Source organism: Lytechinus variegatus, chromosome 10 (assembly GCF_018143015.1).
Source record: "Lytechinus variegatus isolate NC3 chromosome 10, Lvar_3.0, whole genome shotgun sequence".
Lineage (NCBI taxonomy): Eukaryota > Metazoa > Echinodermata > Echinoidea > Temnopleuroida > Toxopneustidae > Lytechinus > Lytechinus variegatus.
The window spans coordinates 27,087,629-27,112,921 of record NC_054749.1 but is presented as its reverse complement, the minus strand read 5'-3'; the positions used below and the strand labels follow the sequence as shown (position 1 = coordinate 27,112,921).

The 25,293-nt window shown below is 36.1% G+C and overlaps 1 protein-coding gene across 2 annotated transcripts; it reads right to left on the bottom strand.

Moving 5' to 3' along the window:
• Positions 1 to 990: 990 nt before the first annotated feature.
• On the bottom strand, positions 991 to 24,555 carry LOC121422402 (tRNA (guanine(26)-N(2))-dimethyltransferase-like). Of its 2 annotated transcripts, none has more exons than XM_041617415.1 (15): positions 24,451 to 24,555; positions 13,822 to 14,005; positions 13,119 to 13,312; positions 12,288 to 12,343; positions 11,795 to 11,892; positions 10,830 to 11,017; positions 10,013 to 10,238; positions 8,672 to 8,820; positions 8,078 to 8,158; positions 6,515 to 6,593; positions 5,093 to 5,227; positions 4,188 to 4,382; positions 3,468 to 3,658; positions 2,294 to 2,390; positions 991 to 1,289 (listed from the first exon to the last, which is right to left on the bottom strand). In XM_041617415.1, the coding sequence occupies exons 2-15, from the start codon at positions 13,921 to 13,923 to the stop codon at positions 1,236 to 1,238; spliced, it is 1,845 nt and encodes a 614-aa protein (XP_041473349.1). In that variant the 5' UTR covers positions 13,924 to 14,005; positions 24,451 to 24,555; the 3' UTR covers positions 991 to 1,235. The 2 variants fall into 2 exon arrangements, with proteins under 2 accessions (XP_041473349.1, XP_041473350.1); XM_041617416.1 differs by having other exon boundaries at positions 13,831 to 14,005.
• Positions 24,556 to 25,293: the final 738 nt, after the last annotated feature.

Here is a 25,293-nt window from a genome sequence, read left to right as displayed (position 1 = left end):
GCCCCCCTCCCGCTTTTCAATTGTTTCAATACTCCACACTATCGTTGGTAGTATAATATAACTATGTACTTTTCAAAAATGAAAATACATGTTTACTAAAGTCAAACACGGACTATGACCTAACCCTTACATAGATTAAACTGTAACTAGAAAGGGATCATATTCCTGGCAATTACTTTTTGCATGATTTCTAGTATGAGAAAAAAAAATAAGCATCTGCCATTTGTTCGTCAACTCACAAATTAAAGCAAGTGTTTTTTATTACAAAATGCATCATGACTCAAGGCCCCATGCCCGATTTCTACATTTTTCTTACACATCTCATAATGGATGACAAATTAACAGTTACATCTCTGACGAGAAAGATAACATTAATGTGTTAAAAGTGTAATATATTTATTTGAACCTGATTTAAGACCTAAAATTTAAAAAAAAACAGCAATACCTAACCTCAGCATTGAGCAGAGAATTTCTTTTTATCAAAGTATCCAACACAACAATACGGTAGACTTTCTGGATACATGCTGCCCCCCCCCTGGCTGTGTATTGACTTTTTTTAAAATTGAATTTCAGGATATCCTGTTCAATAAAATGACAAGTGTCTTGATTTCTCTTCATCATTGTTTAATGAAAAAATGATGGATACTGCAAAGACTAAAGCCACATATAAAGAAGGCTTACAATAAATTCAAATCAAACTCCGGAAACTATCTGGGATTGTGTAGTTAAGAGACAGGGATTTCAAATCAATTGCAACACTTTGTACGACAGGACCCAGGTGTACACTAGAAAAAATCATGAGTTGCATCATTTAATCGCACTATAGTTCCTGGGGGGTGTTTCACAAAGATGTCGCACTTAAATGCCAACATGTATCTGATATGCAACACGCAATCTTATTGATCAATACGCAGTAGTGCGCGTCCTCTTGGTATGATCTGACCAATGCGGTCATGCCTTTTATACTGCACGCAACTAGACATTTAAGTGCGACTCTAAGTTATACTTAAATCTTGTGAAACACCCCCCCCCCCCTGGAGTCCTGGAATGGAAAGATGGCCCTCTCTGAACAAGGTAGTGAGTCTTGCTATCCTCCTCCTCTCAGCATAAACAGCATTTACAACCCTCTGTCTCTTGTACAATGTTTGGTTGAGACATAATAGTGGAATCTGTATGGGTATCCTTGCTGGTAAGTGCTCTGAATGTTAAAAGCCAATGAAGTACATCAACAGATGTCATCTCATTTCTGACTGGTTAGAATCCCCTTGTTCTGGAGTAGCCATCTTTAACTGAAAGAAACAGGACCAAAAAAATAAGATAAAAAAAATAATTCAATTTGATCTGATTTGATCACCACCTGTAATATTATGTGTTATGATATTTAATAACTGGGGCCCGTTGCAGAAAGAGTTGCAATCAAACGCATCTCTGAAAATCATGCGCAACTTCATTTTCAAACAATCACCAGCGCGCATTTTGGACTTGCGATTGATTTTTTGACTTGCGTTTAAACGCAACTCTTTCTGCAACGGGCCCCAGATAATTGATGATTACACTTTTGACATAGATCATAGATCATGTGTTTACAATTATCATTCAAACAAAAACCATTAATGGGCTTTCACAATTGCTTGTGCGATCGTTTTTGATCATTTGGTCACAATATATGTTGCACAGAATTGCAACGGCTGTAAGCAGTCGCATCACCAATTGTGAAAGGGGCTTTACTCCCAAAATAGTATTACATTCATAAGATGCAGAAAGATTGCCATCATAAGTAACCTGTTGCAATCAAAAGTAACAACCCCACATATAAAGATAATTTCAATAATTTTTAAACTTTTGCACAGAATTAATTTAAAAAAAAAGAAAATAAATCACAATAATAATAATGATTATAATAACAATAGTGTATTTACCAAGGGTAGCCACTTCAGTTCCGAAAACTGTTCTCCCAGTGAGCCCTGCTATTATTATTACCCAGCTACCGATTCAGGTGCACATAGCTTTTTGAGGAATTATTTCCTACTGGTACCCATTTACCTCACTTGGGTTGAGTGCAGCAGTGTGGATAAATTTCTTGTTGAAGGAAAAAAAGCCACGGCTAGGATTCAAACCCACGACCTATTTGAAAGGCGAGAGTCAGAACCACTAGACCACAACGCGCCCATTGAAAGTTGAAAATTGAAAGTAAGCTGAGATAAACTCCAGCAAAATTAGCTTTAAAGCTGAAGTCTAGCTCTCTTTATTATTAAACAAGAAGTAAGATCATTCAGAACAGATTTCAATTTACCTGTTTCTCTCCATCATCTGAAGACTCATCTCGTTTCCTTTTCGATCGTTTTCCTTGAAGCCTTTTTCTCTTCTCCTCCAATGTTTCGTCTCCTGCCCTATAAGAGATAAGTGAAAAACATCCAGTTACGATTGACAAATTTCAGCTGTGAAAATATTCTCTGAGGTTTATATACAGCCTCATGAATAATGATTTCTGGTAACATCACCTGGCATAACTCACTTCTTTGTGGGCTTAGATTGGGCATTTTGCGTGGCAGAGATCTCCCATTCAAACATATTAAATGCCTGTGTCATGGGTTTCACAGCATGCAATATCAGTTCAATTATATTTTAATTAGAATTTATTCATCCAATGAAAAATATCAAAAGATATTTGTCCTCCACATACTATATACATGGAAGTAAACATGAATACACAAAAAATACATCATAAAGCACGATTATGACAACTATATGATATTCATGAAGATTTAATTCTAAATGTTATTTCTGAATCCTCATAACTTTCTCATTGCTTGTCCAGTTGCTCTCAAACTTCCATTAATCTTATTCTTTGATTTTTCTGTTTTCACAAGAGATAACTAGTTCTAAAGGTTTTATCCTCCTTTAAAGGGATGGTCCGGTCTAAAAGTATTTATAGTTTAATAAATAGAGTAGAATTCACTTAGCAAAATGCCGCAAAAAATTTAAAGTTTAGCAATTTTTTGTGAAAACAGTCGTCATGAATATTCATTAGGTGGGCTGATGATGTCACATCTCCACTTGTTCTTTTGTATTTAGTTACATGAAATTAGGTTTAATCAATTTTTTCCTCCAAGAACTAGAAAAATTGGATTGACATCTGATTTAGTGCATTTGATATTCATTGCTGCAACTTATTTCATTATAAGGGAGACAGTTATTCACACAAGTATGAAATAATGAAAAAAAATGATTTTATGTCATAGCATAAGAAAACGGAAAGTGGGGATGTGACATCATCAGCCCATCTAATGAATATTCATGACGACTGTTTTCACAAAAAATTGCTAAACTTTAAACTTCATTAACTTTATTATTTGTTATCTGATTTTGATGAAATTTTCGGCATTTTGCTCAGTGAATTCTACTATATGTATGAAGATATAAACATATTCAGCCCGGACCATCCCTTTAAAAGCCCTGTGACTCACATCATCTTGGCTCTAGCCTTTGGTCCCCAGTTGGCCTGTGGGTTCTCTGGAAACCTAACCAGCTGCCTTGACTTAGGGATAGCATCCGGATGAGGGTCAAAGTTCACTGTGATGGTTGGTTCTTTGCTGAGGATGGATGAAGCGGGGCTGCTGGCTGCAAGGCGCTTCTCACTCACAGGGTGATCTTTTACCTGGAGAAAAATGAGAAGAATGAAGATAGTTACATTCAATCGCAAATAATGTGTAATTCCCCCCAAATCAAGCATAAGTCTTTAAAAAATCAAGCTTAATTGAGTATTGCAAGAAAGTTTAGTTGTAACTGAACACAAATCAACTATTTGCTTTTATCAAATGGATTGTGCTTTGATTTTTGAATTACACTTTTTTTTCATTTTCAAGATTTTTTTTATTTTTCAACTCATTCCATACTTAGTATCACATGCACAGATACATTGTAATTGAAAAATAGCATACATTGCAAACAAATTCAAATAAATGGCTCATTTTTTTTTAATTTTTAAATTACACTTGATTTAGATATGCATGTAGGCCTACCCTTTTACTTCACCTCGGTTGAGTACAACACAAGTAGATCTATTTCTTGCTGAAGGAAATTAGGCTATAGCTCGGATTCAAACCCCCACCCTCTAATTCAAAGTCTGGAGACTAATCAACTTTGCCACAACCCTCCACAATCAACAATCATATGAAATATCTTACCCACGCTCTGAATATGTCCCAAATAACGGATGCCGGAGCGTCTGTCTTCAGAGCCTCGGCTGATGCATGCGAGATAGAGACACGGTACCCAGCATTCAAGATGGCTGATCTAATCTTCTCTTGAGAAGGACATTCGCAGTGTAGTACATTACAAAGATGGCTTGTTATATAATATAGAGGGCAGTCTGACAGTTCCTAGATAAGAGACAAAATAGCAATATTCACGCTAGGTACCTACAGTTGAAGCGAACAATTATTCCATGATAAATTCTTTAAAATCAAGGTTAATTGTAACCATATCAAGGTAGATCTGGGCCCCATTTCATAAAACTTGATATAATAACAAATCTGAAATAACAGTTAAAAGCTACTGAAATCATTCAATTTGATTGGCTATTAGTACATTTGTTATAGAAATTGTGCATCTGGTTGGTATACCATCCCTTATTTTGTTGATTTCTCAGTAATGGCACATTTTCTATCAAAATCATTTAATTACATATATCGCCATCACTATCATCATTATCATCATAACCACCACCACCACCATCCTCATTATCATCACCACCACCACCATCATCATCATCATACCCACCACCACCAACATCATCATCATCATCATCATCATCACCACCACCACCATCATCATCATCACCACCACCATCATTATCACCAACACCATCATCATCACCACCACCATCATCATCATCACCATCATCATCATCATCACCACCATCATCACCACCACCACCATCATCAACATCATCATCACCACCATCAGCATCATCATCACCACCACGATCATCATCATTTAATCATCACCATCATCTGTATGCTCACACAGATGAAGCATATGGAATCTCCATCACATTAGAAAGTAAAGAGACTATAAATCTTTGACCTACCTCACTGACTACAGTCATCATGCCTTTCATTCTGTCTTTGTATTTGAATCTATGAGGATGCGTGTCAATGTGTGTTATAAGACGCTTCACAAAGTCTACATTGTGAATGGGGTCAACCCATATTGGTCCGCCTACCTTGATAAAATATAACAAAGATAATGAGGTTTATTATTATTCATACATTTCATAATTCCTTTTAAATACCATTCAAATAAATGAATGTAGATGTATACATGAGTTCCTTACAAAATTAGATACTATGAGAAACTAGGTGATCTTGAGTCTTAAACGCATGTAGTAAATACTTGCTGTTTCCACCACATAGCCACTTAACTAAGTAAATAAAGCTATCATATTTGCCCTTTGATTGTGACATAGGTACTATAATTTCATTATTAACACCTATCACTCGCTCTGATAAATGAAAGTATTTTCAAGCCACAAGCCTTCATTAATTTGATGAAATATAATGGAATTTTACAAACTCAGATTGTTGACTATAGCTCAGCACAAAACATATGTGCTTTTAGGAGGATTTTGTCTTGGCGAGTAATATATTTTGGCTTAGAGTGTGCGGATAATTAACGGGACGTTACAAGAAACTCATGTTCGAACCAAGTACAAAATCCCAAATCCAGTACAACTCCATCAATTAAATGCAACTTTGTCATTGATTTGTGTTCATTTTTAACTCCTTACTTGATTATGGAACTTGCGCTTGATTTGCAATCGAATGTATGTTTCTTGCAATGCACATTAGATATACTTGCGTATAAATTTTTAAATGTTTCTTGCTTTTAAAGGTCAAGTCCACCTCAGAAAAATGTTCATTTGAATCAAAAGAGAAAAATCAGACAAGCTGAAGATTTCATCAAAATCGGATGTAAAATAAGAAAGTTATGACATTTCAAAGTTTCGCTTATTTTTAACAAAATAGTTATATGAACGAGCCAGTTACATCCAAATGAGAGAGTTGATGATGTCACTCACTCACTATTTCTTTTGTTTTTTATTGTTTGAATTATACAATATTTCAATTTTTACGAATTTGACGATTAGGACCTCCTTGCCTGAAGCACAAAATGTTAAACTAATGGAATTCCATGTGTTCAGGGAGGAATGAAACTTCATTTCACATGACAATGACGAGAAAATCAAAATATTTCATATTTCAAACAATAAAAAACAAAAGAAATAGTGAGTGAATGACATCATCGACTCTCTCATTTGGATGTAGCTGGCTCGTTCATATAACTGTTTTTTGTGAAATGAAGCCAAATTTTGAAATATCATAACTTTCTTATTTTAAATCCGATTTTGATGAAATTTTCAGTGTTATGCTTGTTGAATTTTTCTCTTTTTATTCATATCAAGTTTTTGCTAGGGTGGACTTGTCCTTTAATAGGTTACACCATGACTTACATGAAATGTTGAACCACAATGTTCACATGCTCTATCTACAGGCGGGCCAGTAGCTGGCTGGAAGAATGGATTGGGATTCCTAAGAATGAAAACAAAAAGAGCAGTACACACATCAGATCAAAGTACACTATATTTGGAACAAAAACAACAAATACATACATGAGGCAGGGGTTTCATAAAGCTGTTCGTAAGTTAAGAGCAACTTTAAGAATGACTGGTGATCCTTTCTTGTGGTAAATGGTACACACCATTGCATGATTGGCGATGATTTAGCGTGCAAGAAAGGATCACTAGTCAAACAGCTTTATGAAATGATTATGATTTAGCCCTAACTAGACAACTTATGTATTTAAAACATGCATCATGTGCATGTTAAGGGACCTACAGCGTGGCAGTGAACACATGCCTTTAAATCATGTAGCAGGTTGCCACACAGTGACACAATGCAAACATATATGTGACCAGTCATCCAAAACCCAACAATAAGTCGTCAAAAATGAAATTTGGGATTTTCATTGAGCTTTAAAAAACACATTTAAAGATTTACAATGATATATAACTTGCCAAAACTGATAAAAAAATAACCAACCCTAATACGTACTTGCTTAAATGCAGAAGAAATTCAGCGAAGCTCAAAAAAAAAGGAGAAAACAAGGTTTGAAGTTTAGGGTTCACTCAAACAGGAGTTGTGCACACTTTGCAATCTCAACAAAATTTCCAGGAAGTCCGCAAAAAAAATGGGGTCAAAGAAAATCTTGCATCATGTCTTTAATTCGACTTAACAACTTCAACAGTAAGAAGAATTACTATTTCAGAAAAGCCAATTTTCTCATTTTTGCTCTTTGAAGACCAAATTACTATTTTGGCTTTTTTACGAAGAACCTTCTCTGGCGACTTATTGTTTGGTTTGCGGTGGCTAGTCAAATATTGTGGATACACAAGCAAGCAAACATGACTCGGAAGATTGTGAAACATCGTCGTTTAAAAGTGTTCATTTGGTATATAAAAATATGCAGGCTTCATGTGGTATATTAGTGAAAAAAGTGGTGGCAGTTTGGGGGTGTCTAGAGAAGGAGATAATGGACTGCTGCTGGGAACAATAGACACATTATAATTAAGCATGAATAGAGGACAGTCTATTCACACTGCACAACAATATAATCTTTTCTTGACAAGGTATTGGTGGACCAATTCATGACGGGATGAGCATATTGAGCCCAAACCACTACTCAACCAGAACCAAAAAACAGGCTGAAATCTACCACCATCCTCAAACGTATACACTGTCCATCACACACCACATAAAGACTGTCCACATCACAAGAAAAGCATGGAAGGATCATTATATGACTATCAAAACCACTACCATCTTCTTATTAAAAATACCATACAAAGAGCTACAGATTTTTACCAACTTAAGACTTTTTAAACTGTTAAACGATTGATAAGATTGGGAGTGTCATTATACAGGAATGTATATATAGAGGTCAGAAAAGTATAGACTGCAGGAATATTAACCACCTTTTTTTCATAAGGAAAGGGATGATTTATGAGAGTACTCACTTGTCTTTGTAGGTGACTTTGCCTAATCTCTGAAGGTTGAAGGTACCACATCCACTACAGTGATAAACGAGTGCTTTCTTGCTACAGATATGGACCAAGGTTTAAATGGAAAACATTCAAACATAGCTTGCATTTAATTCTTGATTTCATTCATTTTGTGTACGTAGACTTACATTCAGGTTATTTTGGAACCCCAATCTTTTATTACACAGCAGTCTCAATATTCCACTCTTAAATTTATATTTTGTTTATGTATCCAGGACTTAGAAACAATGTGTAATAAATGCTATATAAATAAATCAATATTATTTAGGAAACATCTCCTCTCCCCATCTGAACATTCAACTTTACTACCGCTAATCAAACCAATAATCAGACATGTATCAACTAGTTTTGAGCCAAAATCTCCAACTACTGCTGGATTGCCATTTTAAGAAACGTAATTGACTGCGCATGATAGGCTATCATGAAATATCTTGTGGAAAAAGAAAATAGAAGACTACAGCAATTTCCTGCATGATACTTTATTACAGACAAAAGAAAATAAATCCTCCATCATTAGCCAAACAAACTTTAGAATTTTTGTCAACATACCTTGGTGAGTACTTGACTTTAGATTGACTGATATGAACCCTAACAAAAACTCTCACATAAAAATCCACAGCGACTGAAAGAACTGGAACAATGTAACGATTGTAGCGATTGGCTTGTGTTTCAATGCACTGTAGAAGTATTCTCAGTGCCTGTCAATATCAAATCATCAAAAAGACATTTCAAGAAAGATCATTTATAATTTAAGAAAATACCATTCATGATATAATTCATTTTCAATAAACATCAGAACAAAATTTGTACTTTCATGCAACGATAAGCAAAAACATTTATCTTTATATGACAAGGCTAATTGGTTAAATACATGTAGACTTACTGTAAACAAAAAGAAAACAAAATACTATAACGAATTGATGTTATTTTTTGAAAACTTGTTATAATCCAATCCCTCTTGAAATGCAACTACAACTACAGTAGACCCTGCATAAGTCGACCTTCCTTAAGCCAAATAACTGCCTAATGGGAAGCATTATTTCAGACTAGAAAAATCCATCCATGATCCATGGGTTGATATTAAAATTGTGTAGCGAAATTTTGCACAAGTGAAAGAGAATTCTTTGGTCCCAAGAGATTTGAAATAGGAAGAGTCACATGTGTGTTGAAAGTCAAACGATATACAACTCCACCAGATATTGGCCTTTATTCTTAACTTGGGTTTCATTTTAAACTCTGGTCTAAAGTTTTGGTTACACTATGGGTGGCCAACTGTGACATAAATATCTAACAGTATAAGTTCAATTTATCAGCTTATTTGACACTTGTATCATTCATAAATGTCAGAAAATAATAACTAGATTTGTTTCTTCACTTCACTTTTAATGCATAAGGAAAGAGTACAGTATGCATCTGAAACATTTAGTGGAAACATAATTTTGAGGTTTTTGGCTTCCTATAGTATCAGCATAGAGTTATACCATCGCATCATTTAACCCATTGCATACTGGAACATGGTGATCACTGTACAAAGTCAACAGGAATTACAGAAATCGATAGCCAATGGGCTATGAATATAGGACCAGGGCCCGTCTTACAAGAGTTGTGATTGATCCAATCAACCACAACTATGGAAAGCCAACAACATCAACTTCTATTATGCATGTTCAACATATTTTCTAACTATGATATATATTCAAACATTCACTGTTTTCTTGAAAATTCAGTGTAATTCTCTGTTTACAAAGGGCATTGTGAAAATTTCTTGTAGAAAAAAATATGACATTAATGGATTTCCATAGAGCCGAGGGTGATCGGATCAATTGTAACTCTTTGTATGACGGGACCCTGGATCGTCATATCTTACTATAATATAGAACAGAATCTTACCATCTCATTGCAGTACTTAGTCTTCAAAGCCATGGCTCCATACTTGGCGAAGCACGCATGGCCATGATTACCACACAGCACAGCCATATCAGTACAGGTGACACACAGTAGACCGCCATTACGTACGGCTTGGACACCGGAATCTAAGAACTGAGCAGCACTGCCGTACGGATCAAGGTCAACCACGTTGAAAGAATCCTTGAAACGATGTTTGTACATGAGAATCCTTCAAAAGAAATAAATCAGGATGAATCATACTAGACGAGCTATGGTGAATTTGGTGCTTTTTTTTTACAGATAAATGATGCTATCTAAATGTTGTTAATCACTAAGCGTACAGAAGTCCCATTTTCCAGAACAAACACAATTAGAGCATGGAATTCCTTGGATGAGGATATAAAATCCGTCTCAATGTGCTTCAGGGTAACCCACATGAGAGAAGCAGGTTGGTGAAAGATATCTTCCCCCCTCATGACAACCCAAATCGCCTATAATATTCTCAAAATTGAATGCTTTGGGGCGACCATCTTTTCAAAAGTCACCCCAAGACCAGCAACAAATAACATTCAAGAAGGTTGGAAAATCAATTTTTCCATATATACAGCAAAATAATTATTGCATTTCTATAGCACTTATACCATGATTGCATTTCTATAGCACTTATACCACAGGCAAATGCATAATATTACCCCTGCTTAAACACGACGTCCCTGATCGGGCACTTTGATCTTACAAACAATGTCAATTTATGCATGAAGAAAGGGTTTTATAATCTATTAAAACTTAAATTAAATAACAGAAGTCATGGAAAACTCACGATGCATCTGAGTGACTGGCTTCTACCAGATCTTCAACGTTGTTGAACTGAATGTTCCTTTCTATATCCCTGACAGCATCCTCTGAGAAATCATTGGCTACCACTCTCTTGATCCCAGGAACTTCTTTAGCAATTCTGACAGACCTAAGACCAGAAGCTGATAGAGCTTCTAAGAATGTGATCCCTTCCTACAAATATTAAAAAACATAAGAAATGTTAATGCAATCATTTTCTTGAGAAAGCACAGGTGCCCACGCAATCCACTTTCTTTAGGTAATCCTAACAGACCTTTAACAGAGGCTGTCTATAAAAGGGTTGTGCCATTCTGCAGTCAGAAACATCATGGAAGACACGTTTATGAACCAATCCTACATAAAAATCATTCTCCTCATTCTTTCAGCTTACTTCTGAAAGTTTTCATTGTTAAGAACAGATCAAGATAGAGGCTTCATGGTACAAAATGCATCTTTCCTACTTCAGAAGGCAGCAAACACACTCGCTGAAAGTCATGTTTAGTCATTCTTTTTCAGAACCAGACACATGCCTAGGAAAGATACATGGTGTACCCCGAATCCTCTGCATTGATGAGTCTTACAAACTCCCTTCTAGTGCTTCAAATTCTCTGTAACATATCAATGAAATATTGAAAAGCAATTTTTTAATCTAACAAGAGACTAGAACACAATAATATTAAAGGGGAAGTTCACCCTGGTGATAAGTTGGTTCAAATAAAAGCAGAAAAAAGTGAATTTATATATCATGATAAATAGGGGAGTTACTTGTCTATGTCACAAAGCAAGAACTTTGAAAAAGTCACAACTTTCTTATTCTTGGATGGATTTTTCATCAGACCTTACTAATATTTTTTCTGTTACCATTAAAAATAAACTTATAATGAACTTCCCCTTTGAATGTTGAAGAACCTCAGCCAACATATTCTAGCACATTTTACAGATAATACTCACCTCACATATTTTACCAGGATAACAAACAGTATTCTCTAATACAGTCTTTTCTTGACTGTCATCTGCTTCTTTGATTTCATCTTGATAGTCATAAGAAACTAGGGAGATAAACAAGATTGCTTGCTGAAACTTCAAAAGGATTGGAAATTATAATGCAGTAATATTAGATTACAGCTTATAAAGCGACAAATCCACTAAAGCATATGACGCAGAATAAATAATGAAGTAAATAGACAAGTTTTAGAGGATATCTTAAAGTCTCAATTCCACAAAGTAGGGGATGCATGATCAAATGATTACATTGTTTACAAATAAGGTGTACATAATTAGAGAATATAAATTGCAACCATACAGCACAATCAATTAAAGGGGAAGAATAGTTCATCAAATCACATGAATAATGAAGTTCTGGTGTTCTCAAGTATTGTTTAACTAGTACTGTATTCAATCATTTCTTTGCAAGTCATTTGATAAATTCATATTTTTTTCTTACCTTTCAACCCTTTTCCCTGCAAGAAATCCTCTACAAACAATCCAGTGACAGCAAGACTAGGATAAACAAAGGTAAATATGAGTCTTATATTTAACGCAAAAAGAAACCTATTTAAATTAAAATATAACCTATGCACCAATCACAGAGAGCTACCAACACAGAACTTAACGAGGGCAATCTATGCAAGTTGTGGTCTTGATGTGACGTCACTCCTTCTTGTTAATCCTCAGAGATTGGTCAACTACAGTATGGTCAACTACTTTACTGAACACCATGCATTAATCAACATGTTTCTATTTCAGGTAAATAAAAACTCATTTAATAATAAGATTCAGCGTTTATATAGCGTTTAATACTAATTTAAAAATTAGTTTTCCTTAATAATAATACCGACATGCTTATGTAGCGCATATCACTGCCAAATGCGTCCCTATGCGCTTAATTGGATAATATTACCCTGGCTTTAGCCACGCAGCCTATTACAGTGCGGTGGCAATTCAAGGAATAAATTCCTGCCAGGTACCCATTTACTTCACCTGGGTCGAGTGCAGCACAATGTGGATAAATTTCTTGCTGAAGGAAATTACGCCATGGCTGGGATTTGAACCCATGACCCTTTGTTTCAAAGTCTGAAGACTAATCCACTGGGCCACAATGATTGATACCTTTTCTTTCCTATTTTTTTCAGTTATATCTATTTCATCTCACTTGCAGTGCATGCTATTGGCCTACAGGGAAAAAGGTTGGTCAACCTTATTATGGACTCTGATCCTATCACCTCAAGATAAAATGCCTGAATTTAAAGGGGTAGAATCAACTAGGAAAGCTCACCTCAGATCCCGATTGATGACTTGTGCGGGATTGTAAAACACCTCGTTAGGGTTCGGGAAAACAATCCGAGCTTTCCCTTCCTCAACGATCGCAGGCTCTTCTTTATCTCCCTCTCGAGACATGCCAATTACAGGGCATAGCATTACTCTATGACTATGGAATAGTTTTATTGGTTGGGAAACCTCTCCAGATTTCTAAAATAAAAAAAGGTAAATGCACCAGATTAAGTATATTCTATTATAAATCATTCATATAGGAATCCAGTAGTGAATGGCAAAAGAGGAAACGGAAGACCACAGATAAGATGGACAGATCTGGTGAAGAAGCATTAAGGTGGGTCTGAATGAGAGGATTTCCAAGGCAGAAAAATGTGGAAGGAGAGGGTGTCATCAAGAGGCGAGAATATAATTAAATCAATGCTACAAAAATAGCGACATTGTACATGTAGGTTTAGGTTGACCACTGACAAGTTGTTCACTAAAGATTATATGATAGCTCTTAGAGTAAATCATTATGAATTGATCTTCTTAAAATCAATTGTGCACAATTTTGAAGTTGCTTTAGATAGATGCGGAAAATGAGCCAATTAAATATGGCTATGAAAGCCCTGTTCTTGAGGAGTAAAAACTATTACAGAGGCATAACACGCCTGAGAACTTTCAGAATCTTCCCTCTAGGTATATCATTATCATGCACACATTACCGTCCAAACCTGTTTGGCTGTTGTATAGATATTTGGTATAACAGGATAGTGATGGAAGGTGTATCTGGCCAAACTTCTGCTTCCAACAGATAAAAATATCATTGGAATGATGACTGGATGAAAGCTGATAATATCAATTCTATTCTATTCCCACAGTCTATTGAGAGATGAATTTCTCAGCAACCTGTTCAAAAATAAAGAAACCAAGGTGGTTTTGAGAATTAAGTCAGCAGTGAAATCTTATAAAAATTTTAGACAATTGTTATAATGCTTGGGTGAATGGCGCTAGCCTTGTCAAGATAGCAATCAAGATCTGCAACATTTTGTCTGAACAAGCCTTAACCCTTTGAACCCTGAATTATTAGGGGCGGCCGTGACATACACCCTGAATTATTTGCACATAAATGACTTCTCGACCACATTCACACAATCCCCCATGATTCGAGACCCAACGACACCTTGCCCCCGCAAGTACCCGGACCAAGCCGGCTGAAGTTGTTTGGCTTCTCGTAGACCTAGTCTACAATCAGAAATATCAAATTTAGTGTCTGTTTTGGGCTCAAGATCACTGTTTTCACCAAAGTGACTCGCCGCGTATTACGCCGTGTGTTACTGCACTTACGACACGAGAATCACAAAAAAGTGGCATATTATGGCCATTTTTTAAGCTAAATCCTTCCGAAATCATTGCCGACATTGACTGAAATTATCGACTAAATATTCCTACACGTACTAGAAAGATGACGTCATTTTATAAGATCACCTGACATTTAGAATTCCTCGGCGCACTAGAAAGATGACGTCATTTTATAAGATCACCTGACATTTAGAATCCATGCTTTTGAAGTCACATGGCTGTAGGCCGGTATTCCGGCCTATCGGGTATTTACGCATTTTCTGGCAGGCCGGTATTCCGGCCTATCGGGTTCAAAGGGTTAAGGGAAATCAATCATCAATTAAACATATTAGTCAAAAATCCAATTCCTACATGTATTTCAGTAAATGATTTCTGATTTGGTTACAGATTGCGCACATACACGATGCACTTTTGTCTAGCAAATGGTTAATCATGCGTAAATTAGCAACAATTATCAAAGTCAATCACAGTTGTCATTCATTCAAAGTCCTCGAGGCCTACTAGTACTACTACATGTACATTGTGTAACTGCTTTCTGTCAAAGGCCAAGATGGCATTAAACCAATCAGCAAATGCTCTAGCAAAAGTTGCAGCTCCTATAATAAAGATTTGGTCTAGCATTTTGCAAAGTAAAGACATGAAAGAGGAGTCAGATTTCAATCCTTTTTGTTAATGATTATTGTTATGGAATAGTGTCATCTTCAGTGAGATACAAGTGAGTGTAAAAGATGGGATCCAGAGAGTAAATCAAGTGGCTGAAACCAAATTAGTTTGAAGCCTTAATTATTAGAAGTTGTTATACTGTGATGAAGTTATAGTGACAGTAGAAGAAAAAAAAAGAGGATAAAACAATTATAGAATCTTATTTTCTTAATATTTGCTGACAGGGAATTATTCCAGAACTTGTTCATTGAATGAGTGATTAGACCCTACTTGCAGTTATTTTTTACAACATGCATACAAATAATATTGCCAGAGTTTTGGAGCTGAGACTGAGAGACTAGTCCTAGCAAAACTGAGCGGTATAGTTAACCCAAGCCCAAGGCTCGACACTAGCAGTGGCCCGGGGCAACCTAAATTGAAAGTCAGGCCACCAAAATTTTGTAAAAGCCCACACTTGGTGGCCTAACCTTCTCCAAGGCCAAGCCACTCATTCAATGAACAAGGTTATGATATAACCGTGTTCTCAGTTACATCTCAATGTGTGGCAAAATAAGCAATGTTTAGCTTATTTTCTCTTTTTCTATGGGACAAATGCTTGATTTTCTTACACTGTCAGTATTCATTACAACTATTCATCATATAACTTGGCTCCTTTGTAAATTTAATTCTTTAAATTATTATTTCTGAATTAAAAATAGAGATTGAAAAATGAAAATTTTCTTGCCAGAGGGCGTACACAAAAATATGCCCAAACTTAAGTTTTTGAGCGCTCTGGTGAATACAAAAATTATTCCCAAGTTACTAATGAAAAATAAATTGGAACTGTGTGGCAATTAGTAATTTTGGTAACAAAAGTAATACTTAAATGATTTTTCAAAGTGTGTGCTATGTACAGCATTGGCATAGTCCAACCTGTAGATGCCCTAGTCTTGAGGACGCAATGATGATGATTTTTTTAAATATGTTATATATTTCTTCATCATTGACGTCTTGACACTCTCTCCATAGTGCCTTCAGCGAACGACCAAAACAAAGATGGATTCCCCCCAAAAATCCATCCTTTTAAACCGAATTAAAGAGCATTCATTTAATTTTATTAATTCTTACACCTTCCTACGCCTAATGCGTAGGAAGGTTTTAAATATTACTATTTAAAAATGTAAAAAAATGAAGATTTCTTACCTAACTGATGCCGCGTAGACCCCTCGTTCCACATGTAAACAACGGAAATACAATAGCGTCGACCCTTGAACCGCTTATGTATGACGTACTTCCGGAAAGCAATGCCGTCTTAACGAACAATTTAGAGATAAAAAATCTTATTTAACAAATATTAAAATTTATTTTGTGATCATAAATAATTCATATCAATATATATAAATTATTTATGATCACAAAATAAATTTTAATATTTGTTAAATAAGATTTTTTATCTCTAAATTGTTCGTTAAGACGGCATTGCTTTCCGGAAGTACGTCATACATAAGCGGTTCAAGGGTCGACGCTATTGTATTTCCGTTGTTTACATGTGGAACGAGGGGTCTACGCGGCATCAGTTAGGTAAGAAATCTTCATTTTTTTACATTTTTAAATAGTAATATTTAAAACCTTCCTACGCATTAGGCGTAGGAAGGTGTAAGAATTAATAAAATTAAATGAATGCTCTTTAATTCGGTTTAAAAGGATGGATTTTTGGGGGGAATCCATCTTTGTTTTGGTCGTTCGCTGAAGGCACTATGGAGAGAGTGTCAAGACGTCAATGATGAAGAAATATATAACATATTTAAAAAAATCATCATCATTGCGTCCTCAAGACTATAGATTCCCCACCACAGGCAGGACACTCCTAGTACCAATGAGGTCCAAACATTACATGTATGGACCTCATAGGCGACATCAGTGCTAAAATTGGGTTAGAGATTTATGTGGATCTAAATTTATTGTAATTTCAACAAAAGTACTAGCTAAATTTGAGGCTTTTGTTGAAATTTTGCTTTAATGATACATTAATGCTTCAGTAAGTAACAAAAAATTGAAAGAAATGAAGGGGAACTTACATTTTGACGACTTTTTCCTGATTTTCTTGGCAGTTGTCCTTCACTTCTGACTCTCGATCGGACCTGATATGCAGATCACGTATACGCGTTCTCGTCAGGTGATCGGTCGGTTATTCTTTTCGCCAGATGTTGATAATTATATATTTCATAACGCAGCGTTCATCGCAAATTTAGCTGAAAGAGATTGAAGTTGAACAGCGCAAGCTTTAATTTATTCAGAAATAACGTTTGATTGCACAAGTTTCGCCTCGGACATTTAGGATCATTTGGTCCCATATTGGCGTAACTACGGGGGGGGGGTGTCCCTACCACCGTCCACACCGGGCGTCCACAAGCCAGCAATTATCTTTTTTCTCTTTTTTTAACCAAAATGCTTCCCCCCAGAAAAAAAGAACCAGGGTTAAAGAGAAAGACAATTATGATAGAGGAACACAAAATACTTTATTTTTTCAGCTTTTAATGCATCGACTTATAATCAAATATTAAATGGGGCTTAGAACATTTTTTTAAAAAGTCAATTAATAAAAATATTCCGCTCTTCGGGATTTGAGCTTTCATGAAATATCCGATCTTTTTCATGATTACCGAAAATACTTCAAATGTCAAAAAAAAAATTATCGGTGTAGTAGCTGATACCTTGCGCCCGCCTTAATTATTTTAATGTTGAGATACTTTGCTTTAATTTAATGAATTCCTAAAAGCATTAATTCTCAGATCATTTGTCGCAATCGAATGATTCGATTGGTAAGCTAGTTGTATAATTATTATGATTCATGAATTGTTTAAAATGTGTCTCTCTATCAGTTTTGAATATTTAAAAAAATGTCAGCTCGTGCTTTTTGCTCGCAATATTTTGATTAGTAAGAAATTCTTGTGTATGCGAGTTTGATACATAAATAACTAGAGAGAGAGGGGGGGGGGTGTCCCTCAGCTACTTGTCCTTGCTTATTCCAATTTTTTTTATTATGCTCGTGTTGTGAGTATTTCAAAGTCTTTTCTTTTTCTCACCCTTTTTATTGTCTCGGAGCTTCCCTCTATTTCTTTGCTACGATGTATAGCCCATCTTACTTGTTTCATTTTTTTATGTTCTCATTTCATTGAAAACATAATTATTAAACTGACGTAGAAGACTTTACAACAAAATTTTGATATTGTTTTTTCTTGTTTGTTTGGCTTTCTTTTTTCTTCTCCTCAGTCCTTTTTCTAATTAGTTTCCCTTTCCTTATTTTATATCATTTCATTTCATGAGGCATCCGCCAACTTATATACAACAACAAACGTTAGAGGCGGATATCCAGTAAGGGGGCGTGGTGGTGTGCCCTCTAAAAAGAGGAAAATAGGAAGGAAAAAAAGCAGGATTTATCTTGGTGAAGATGATAGTGGTGGTGATGGTGGCGGTGATGATGATGATGATGATGATGATAATAATGATGGTGGTAGTGGTGATAAAGATGAGAATGAAGTTGGTGACGATGATATGATGATGATGTAATTTTGTCTTTAAAAAAATAATAGTGCAAAGGCGAAATCATTTAAAGTTTATTATGAAAATAGCAGAAAAAAATAATTTGAAAAATTGTACGTATGCGTATGGAAAATCTATCCCCCACCAAAAAAGAAAAAAAGTGAGATTTTGTTTTGTTATTTGTGACGGCGTAGGCCTATGCGAACAGCTGTGTGATATAATTATGGTAAAAAAAGTAAATGAAATGCCAAGAAATACATGATAATGACTTTTATTGTACATTCAGTATATCAGTAGATAAATTCATACTCGTTCCAAAAAAAGAAGAAAGTGGGTATATTATGGACCATTAAAAATGGGCAGTTGCTCTATATATTATATTACATAGAATATATAGAGCAACTGCTCGTGTGTAGCGGTAAGTTATTCACCTGATCTACATAATTCATGCGGCGCACGGCGCGTGCGCAATGTTTAATAATTATTGTTGTGAATACAATGAATGTCATCAAAAACATAATAACACAGATCAAATAGTGCCAGCTCGACGCGCAAAATGAGAAAAAAATATATATTTTCTGCCCTGATAATTTGATAACCCTAACCTAACCCAATTTCTAAGTATTTTTATCATAAACAGGATAACTATATACCAGGGTGACCAGATTTCACAAAATGAAATACGGGACAATCGACAAAAAAATATCAACAAAGAAGGCTACACAGTGAGTCACGGCATTGGGGGGGCACCAGCAAAAATTTTGATTCACCTAGTGAGCGCGCGAAGCGCGCTCTTTTGGTAGGTATACTGACTTATAGAGACATTTTAAGGACAGTGTCATTAAACGAATATGTATGTTACTGATCACATAATGCGAGCGCGAAGCGCGAGCTGAAATTTTTGTATATATTGACCCCAAACGGACACTTTAAGGACTATATTGTAGGAATCTATAAGAGTATACATATCTCACCATAGTAATCTAATGCGAGTACCAAGCGCTTGCTGATTTTTTTAGAATTATATGCATCCAAACACATAAAGCACCTGTAGTCATTGTAATCATGATTAACATGCACTTCTCACTAATCAAATATTGCGAGCGCGAAGCGCGAGTTAAAAATTAGGAAATTCACACCTGAAGAGGGGCATTCTAAGGCTTGTTTGTTGGAATTCACGTAGTCCATGCGTATTTAACTAACCAAATGATGCGAGCGCAAGCTGAAATTTTTTATATTCGGATCAGAAAAAGGGACATTTTAGGGACTGGTTTTAGGAATTCATGAAGAGCGGACATATCTCACTAATCCACTAATGCGAACGTAAGCGCGGACGTGAAATGTTTGATATTAAGCCCTTAAAATGATATGTCACTGCATAAAACAATAATAATTCGAAGTGCGAGGAAATATATTTGGTGTATATTGACTTGAAAACGGGAGGTTTTAGTACAACAGGATTATATATCTCGTTAAACAGACAATGCGAGCTTCAGGAACAATGAAGACATAGGCCCTGAGCAAATTATGTTTCATAAAGTTATGATATTTTTTTTATTTTTAAGTAATATAACATAATTATAATATAATATAACATAATTAACAATAATTTTTCCTTCCCACTACGTTTCTCTCACTTTCTCCCTCTTTTTCTCTTCCCCCCTTTTTTTTTTTGGGGGGGGGCCAGCCGATTGGGGGCACGTGCCCCCCGTAGTTACGCCACTGGTTACACCTGTGAATAATTATAAAGAATTGGAAGGGTGGGTGAACGAAAGAATGAAGGAGAGAAAGAAAAGACGAAGGAAAAGAGATGAATTGAGAAGAAAGAAAGAAAAAATTAAGGGGAAAATGAAGGAAAATTGAAAAAAAGAATAAAAGAAAGTTAGAATAAAAGAGCGAAAAATGTTACCGTCATTCTTTGAATTGAATACAGAGAGAAAGAAAAAGAAGGGAATGGAAGAAGAATACAATGTGTGAAAGACAACATAAAGGAGAGAAAGAAAAAAAAGTAAGAAAAATGAGGAGGAAAGAAAGAATGAAGGAAAGAAAAATGTTTCCTTCATTCTTTGAAAGAAAGAAGCAAACAGAGAAAGAAGGGAGGAGGGAAGGAAGGAATTAAGAGAGGGAGATAAAGAATAATGGAAAGAATTAGAAGGAAAACTCAAATGAAGAATGAAAGAAAGGAGGAAAGAGAGGGAGAAAGAATTTAAGTGAGGAGGGAATGAAAACATAATGGAAGAAGAGAAAGAATTTAAAGAAAAAGGAGAGGAAGGGAGGGGGGAGAAAAAAAGTTTTAAGAAAGAAAGAATATAAAACGGGAAATTTGATAAAGAAGACGGGTAAGAAAAAGGGGGAAAGAAAGAAAAATGAACAGAGAGAGAAAGGATCAGGAAAGACAAATAGGAAATAAAGATAGATGGAACAAAAACGGGCAAGCAGGAAGGATAGAAGGATGAAGAAAGAAGGATAGAAAAGAAAGAAAGAGGAAAAAATTTCAAACTTCAAGCAAAAAAAATCCAATCATCTAACAAAAATCATAATGATATTTGGTGTTTTTCAAATATAATTTTAGAATTAAAAATAATGTTTTAGAAATGAATAAAATTTCAAGGTGATTTTTTTTTACTTAAAAATTAGATGAAACATCGCGGCATCATACACAACAAGACTCAAATCGAAAGCTGAAACAACTAGATCTAGTTATGAAAACTCAATAACTTAATTGTTCCTCCGAGATTACATCTCCAAATCAGTAATCTGAGAACCCATAATATAGTCATACAAATTTCCCGCCGATTTTGTGATTATTTTGGCATGTTTGGTGGAGAGAATCTGCTCAGATCCTACATGCCTAGCTAGTAGCCTGCCACACAATGGCAGGAGGCCAGTTAGTTTACGATGTATTGGGTTAGCAAGAAAATCACCGTAGAACTTGCAAATCGATTTTATTGTTGTCTCTGCTTCGTCATCTGTTGGTTATTTTGATGAAAATTCGTCACTTTTAAATACATTTTGTTCAATATTCTGAAATACGGGACAAATATGCGTCCCGGAAGGGTTTGTCGGGACGCCGGGACAAAGAAGCAAAATACGGGACAATCCCGGGAAATACGGGACGTCTGGTCACCCTGCTATATACAATGATTGAAATTAACTTTATATTCTTTTGCGAACAAAATGAATATGAAAGACAGCTTTTTGATAAAGAACACAGTTTTAGAGCGTTAGAGCGCGATTTATACCTACAACCGCTAACATAGGCGGATCCAGGGGGGCCGAGGGGCCCGGGCCCCCCTATTGGCGGAGCAAAAAAAGAAAAAAAAAAGAAAGGAAAAAAGAAAAGGAAGGGAAAAGAGAGGAAAAAAGAAGAAAGGCAAACATAAGAGGAGGAACATGATTAAATGAAATAACATTAGGGGAAGACTCTGAAAATAATTTTTTTTTAAATCTATTTGTTAGGATAAAAAATTTTCGCTCGCGCTTCGCGCCTTATTGTCTTTTAGGGTATTTGCATATCTTGCTCAATATGGAGCTTGAAAAATCAAACTTTGAAGTCATTATACAAAACATATTTCAGCTGGGAAATTGAACTTTCATTATTTTGTTTCATTTACAAATTGATTTTTAAAAAGTGCTCTGTAAAAATGTCTGTGATATCATCTGAACATTATCATTTTCTGCTTGCGCTGCGCGCTCGCAAAATTTGAATTTTCAGGTACGTATTATTTTCCTGTATTCCATAAAGTTCTCAAAAAGTTCCCTATTCAGGTCAGATTGTTAAAACGTATCAGCTAGCGCCGCACGCTATAGCATTTGGATTAGTCGGTTATGTATATCCCAATATTAATTCTAAATCAAACTAATTTGATGACAGTTTATCAAAAACTTCGACTCGCGATTTCTGCTCGCATTGATAGATATATAATGCCTCTTATGCATAATTACAAAGTGCTTTAAATGTCCAGTTTTCAGGCCATAAAATTAACACATTTCGCGCTCCCATGCGAGAGAAATAGGAAGATGGTCATCAATTTCATATGATGACATAATGCCCTCATAGCATGTTCCGGTCCTATGTAAAAACTCAAAGTAATAAAAATAAAATACATCAGCTCTTTTTTAACTGTGATCCATCACAATTCACAATTTTCCCACAAAGTGTTTGCATTACAGAGCTTAAATTCACCCTTTGTTATATCATATATTTTTAGCTCGCGCTTTGCGCTCTCTTTATTGATTTTCATGATAAGAAAGTTACTTAGAATACCCAAATTCTAGGTCGAAATCTAAAACACACGTTAATTCAGATACGCAGATTGTTCTCTATTTAAATCATTATCCAGTTTCAGATCACAATATCAAAAAGTGTCTGCTCGCGGATAAATAACTTATCCTTTTCATGATAAAACATGAATAGTGCGTCCAGAATCTTTCCCCATAATTTTGTTTACCCATCACATTTCTCCTATTTTCTCCTCCCTTTTATTTTCCATTAATTTTTCTTTCGTTCACTTTTTTTCTGTCCTCTTTTCCCATAATTTATTTTACCCATCACATTTCTCCCTATTTACTCTTCCCTTTTATTTTCCATTAATTTTTCTTTCGTTCACTTTTTTTCTGTCGCCTTTCCCCTTCTAAGTTCTATTTTTTTTTCTCGTCTCACCGCTTTTCCTCATCCCCAGCCCTCGATCGACGCCCGTGCAGATTCGCAAACAATATCAAGAGTATATGTCTACTTGCAAGGGCGGAAATCTCTCCCCAAAGGTAGGGGGACCAGGGGCTGGAAAATTTGACAAGCAAAAAACAAACAAAAAAAGAAGGTTTATCACCCTCTAAAGAAGGTCATCTTGACCAAAAGAAATTTGACAAGCAAACAAGCAAAAAAAGGGGGCATGCCAAAAGTAAGATCGTCTCTTCCAAAATACATTTCGAATTTGAACGACATGACCAAAAATAGTAGGGGGACATTTCATAATGTGCCCCCTACTATTTTGGGTGAGGGGACATGTCCCCCGGCCCTGGGGTTTGCGCCCATGTGGGTGGGGGTGTTGCGCCTCCCTATCGGGATCATATCACAGCGAGTATACACTCTTCCATATTGGAAGAGTGTTTACTCGCTGAGATTTCGATCTCACACATAATTTTATAAAAAAAAAATAGAACAGCTACGCCTTGAACACAGGCCAAAATGCCTAACGATTTCTCCGCGGCATTAACAACTCTCGTAAAGGGCGCTCCATTTATAAATAACGTTGCATGAACAGCTCTCTATGGCGACGAAATTTACCGCGGAATTGCAGCCAGCAGCGTGGGAAATTGGCAGAAAATTCAAGAAGAGAACCGGTGAGTACCGATTTAACAGTATTCATGTATTAATTAATATTTATTTAATCATAAGAATAATTTTTTTTTACGGAAAGAAAGCTTAGTTCTAAGCTAGGGCGGCCCAAATGCGCGTGAGTGGAGTCCCAGTTTCTTAACACGGGTAAGTATTGCGGTGTCGCCTAGAGTGAGGCAGGATGGTTGCAGTGAACAAGTGCTCCAAGCCTGCTCCGCGCTGTGCGCTATTTGGCGTGAGCTCCTGCAGAGCAACGGTAGTTGCCGTTTCGTCAATGCCCGAGACGCCCGGGACGCTTGGCTAACAAACCGCTGGAACAAGCAAGATGTAGCTGGCAGCGAAAGCATGAATTAAAGTCGATCTAACGTTTAAAACACTGCTTTCACTTGCATCGAACTTCTACATGATACTCACTTCATAAATATTATTTAAAAGTAAATCAATTGGTGTAGTTATTACTAAGACTTACCTTGTTACTTTGTTAGATCGAGAACTTCGTTCCTTATTCTATCATTTCTGTCATGCAGCTGCAGCAGGCAACACCAGCGATAACCGAACACGAGATGGCGCTCGACCGACCTCTGCAGCAGACCCAGAGAGCGACGCTCTGCGTCTCGAGTCGAGTCATGGACATCGAGCGCTGAATTGAACAATTATAATATACATGCATGTAGGCATATATTTCTTTCTGTTCAGCAGTGCATCACACTCATGCTCTCTCCATAGAGACGCCTTCTCGCCCTGCTCACTCGCAAATGTTAGGGGCCCTTGATAGATAAATCAGGAATCTGCTTTTGTTAAGGGCCTACATCCCTTTTCAGTTGCTAATCTGCTCTTTGAAGGATTTAGGAAACACTTTTTAAATTTTGATTCTACATCATAAAATATTTTGAACGAGGGCAAACGTTTTGGAATCCTCGATTTTTGTAATGATCAAAATCGCTCGAAATATTTGTCATCAGGGCGAATCCAGGATTTTCCGGGGGGCATATTTTTCCGAGGAAAAGCAAAAAAAAAGGTCTTCACTTTCAAAGGGCCGGGGGCACCCTTTTGTTTTAAAGGCATTTTTACATTACAAATTTTAATTGTGCCTCGCAAGGGGGGGGGGGCACGGGCCGGCTCCCTCTGGATCCGCCAGTGTATGTCATCATTTGCTAATATATACATTTACCTACATTCAGATTGATGCATACATACAATAAACTTGATATTTTCTGTAGCCCCCCCCCCCAAAAAAAAAAAACACCCTCGTATTCTTTTTTTTGGGGGGGAGGGGCTAGACAGAGTAATGTTTTTAATATAATGTTAACAC

Bases quoted from the DNA above. Each gene is read 5' to 3' on its own strand.
- LOC121422402 (XM_041617415.1), bottom strand. From the start codon at position 13,923: ATGATATTTTTATCTGTTGGAAGCAGAAGTTTGGCCAGATACACCTTC. The intron at 11,018-11,794 runs GTGAGTATTATC...TAATATTTGTAG, and splicing joins ATCCTGGTAAAATATGTGAG to GAAGGGATCACATTCTTAGA. The intron at 10,239-10,829 runs GTGAGTTTTCCA...TTTCTTTTGAAG, and splicing joins GCCAGTCACTCAGATGCATC to GATTCTCATGTACAAACATC.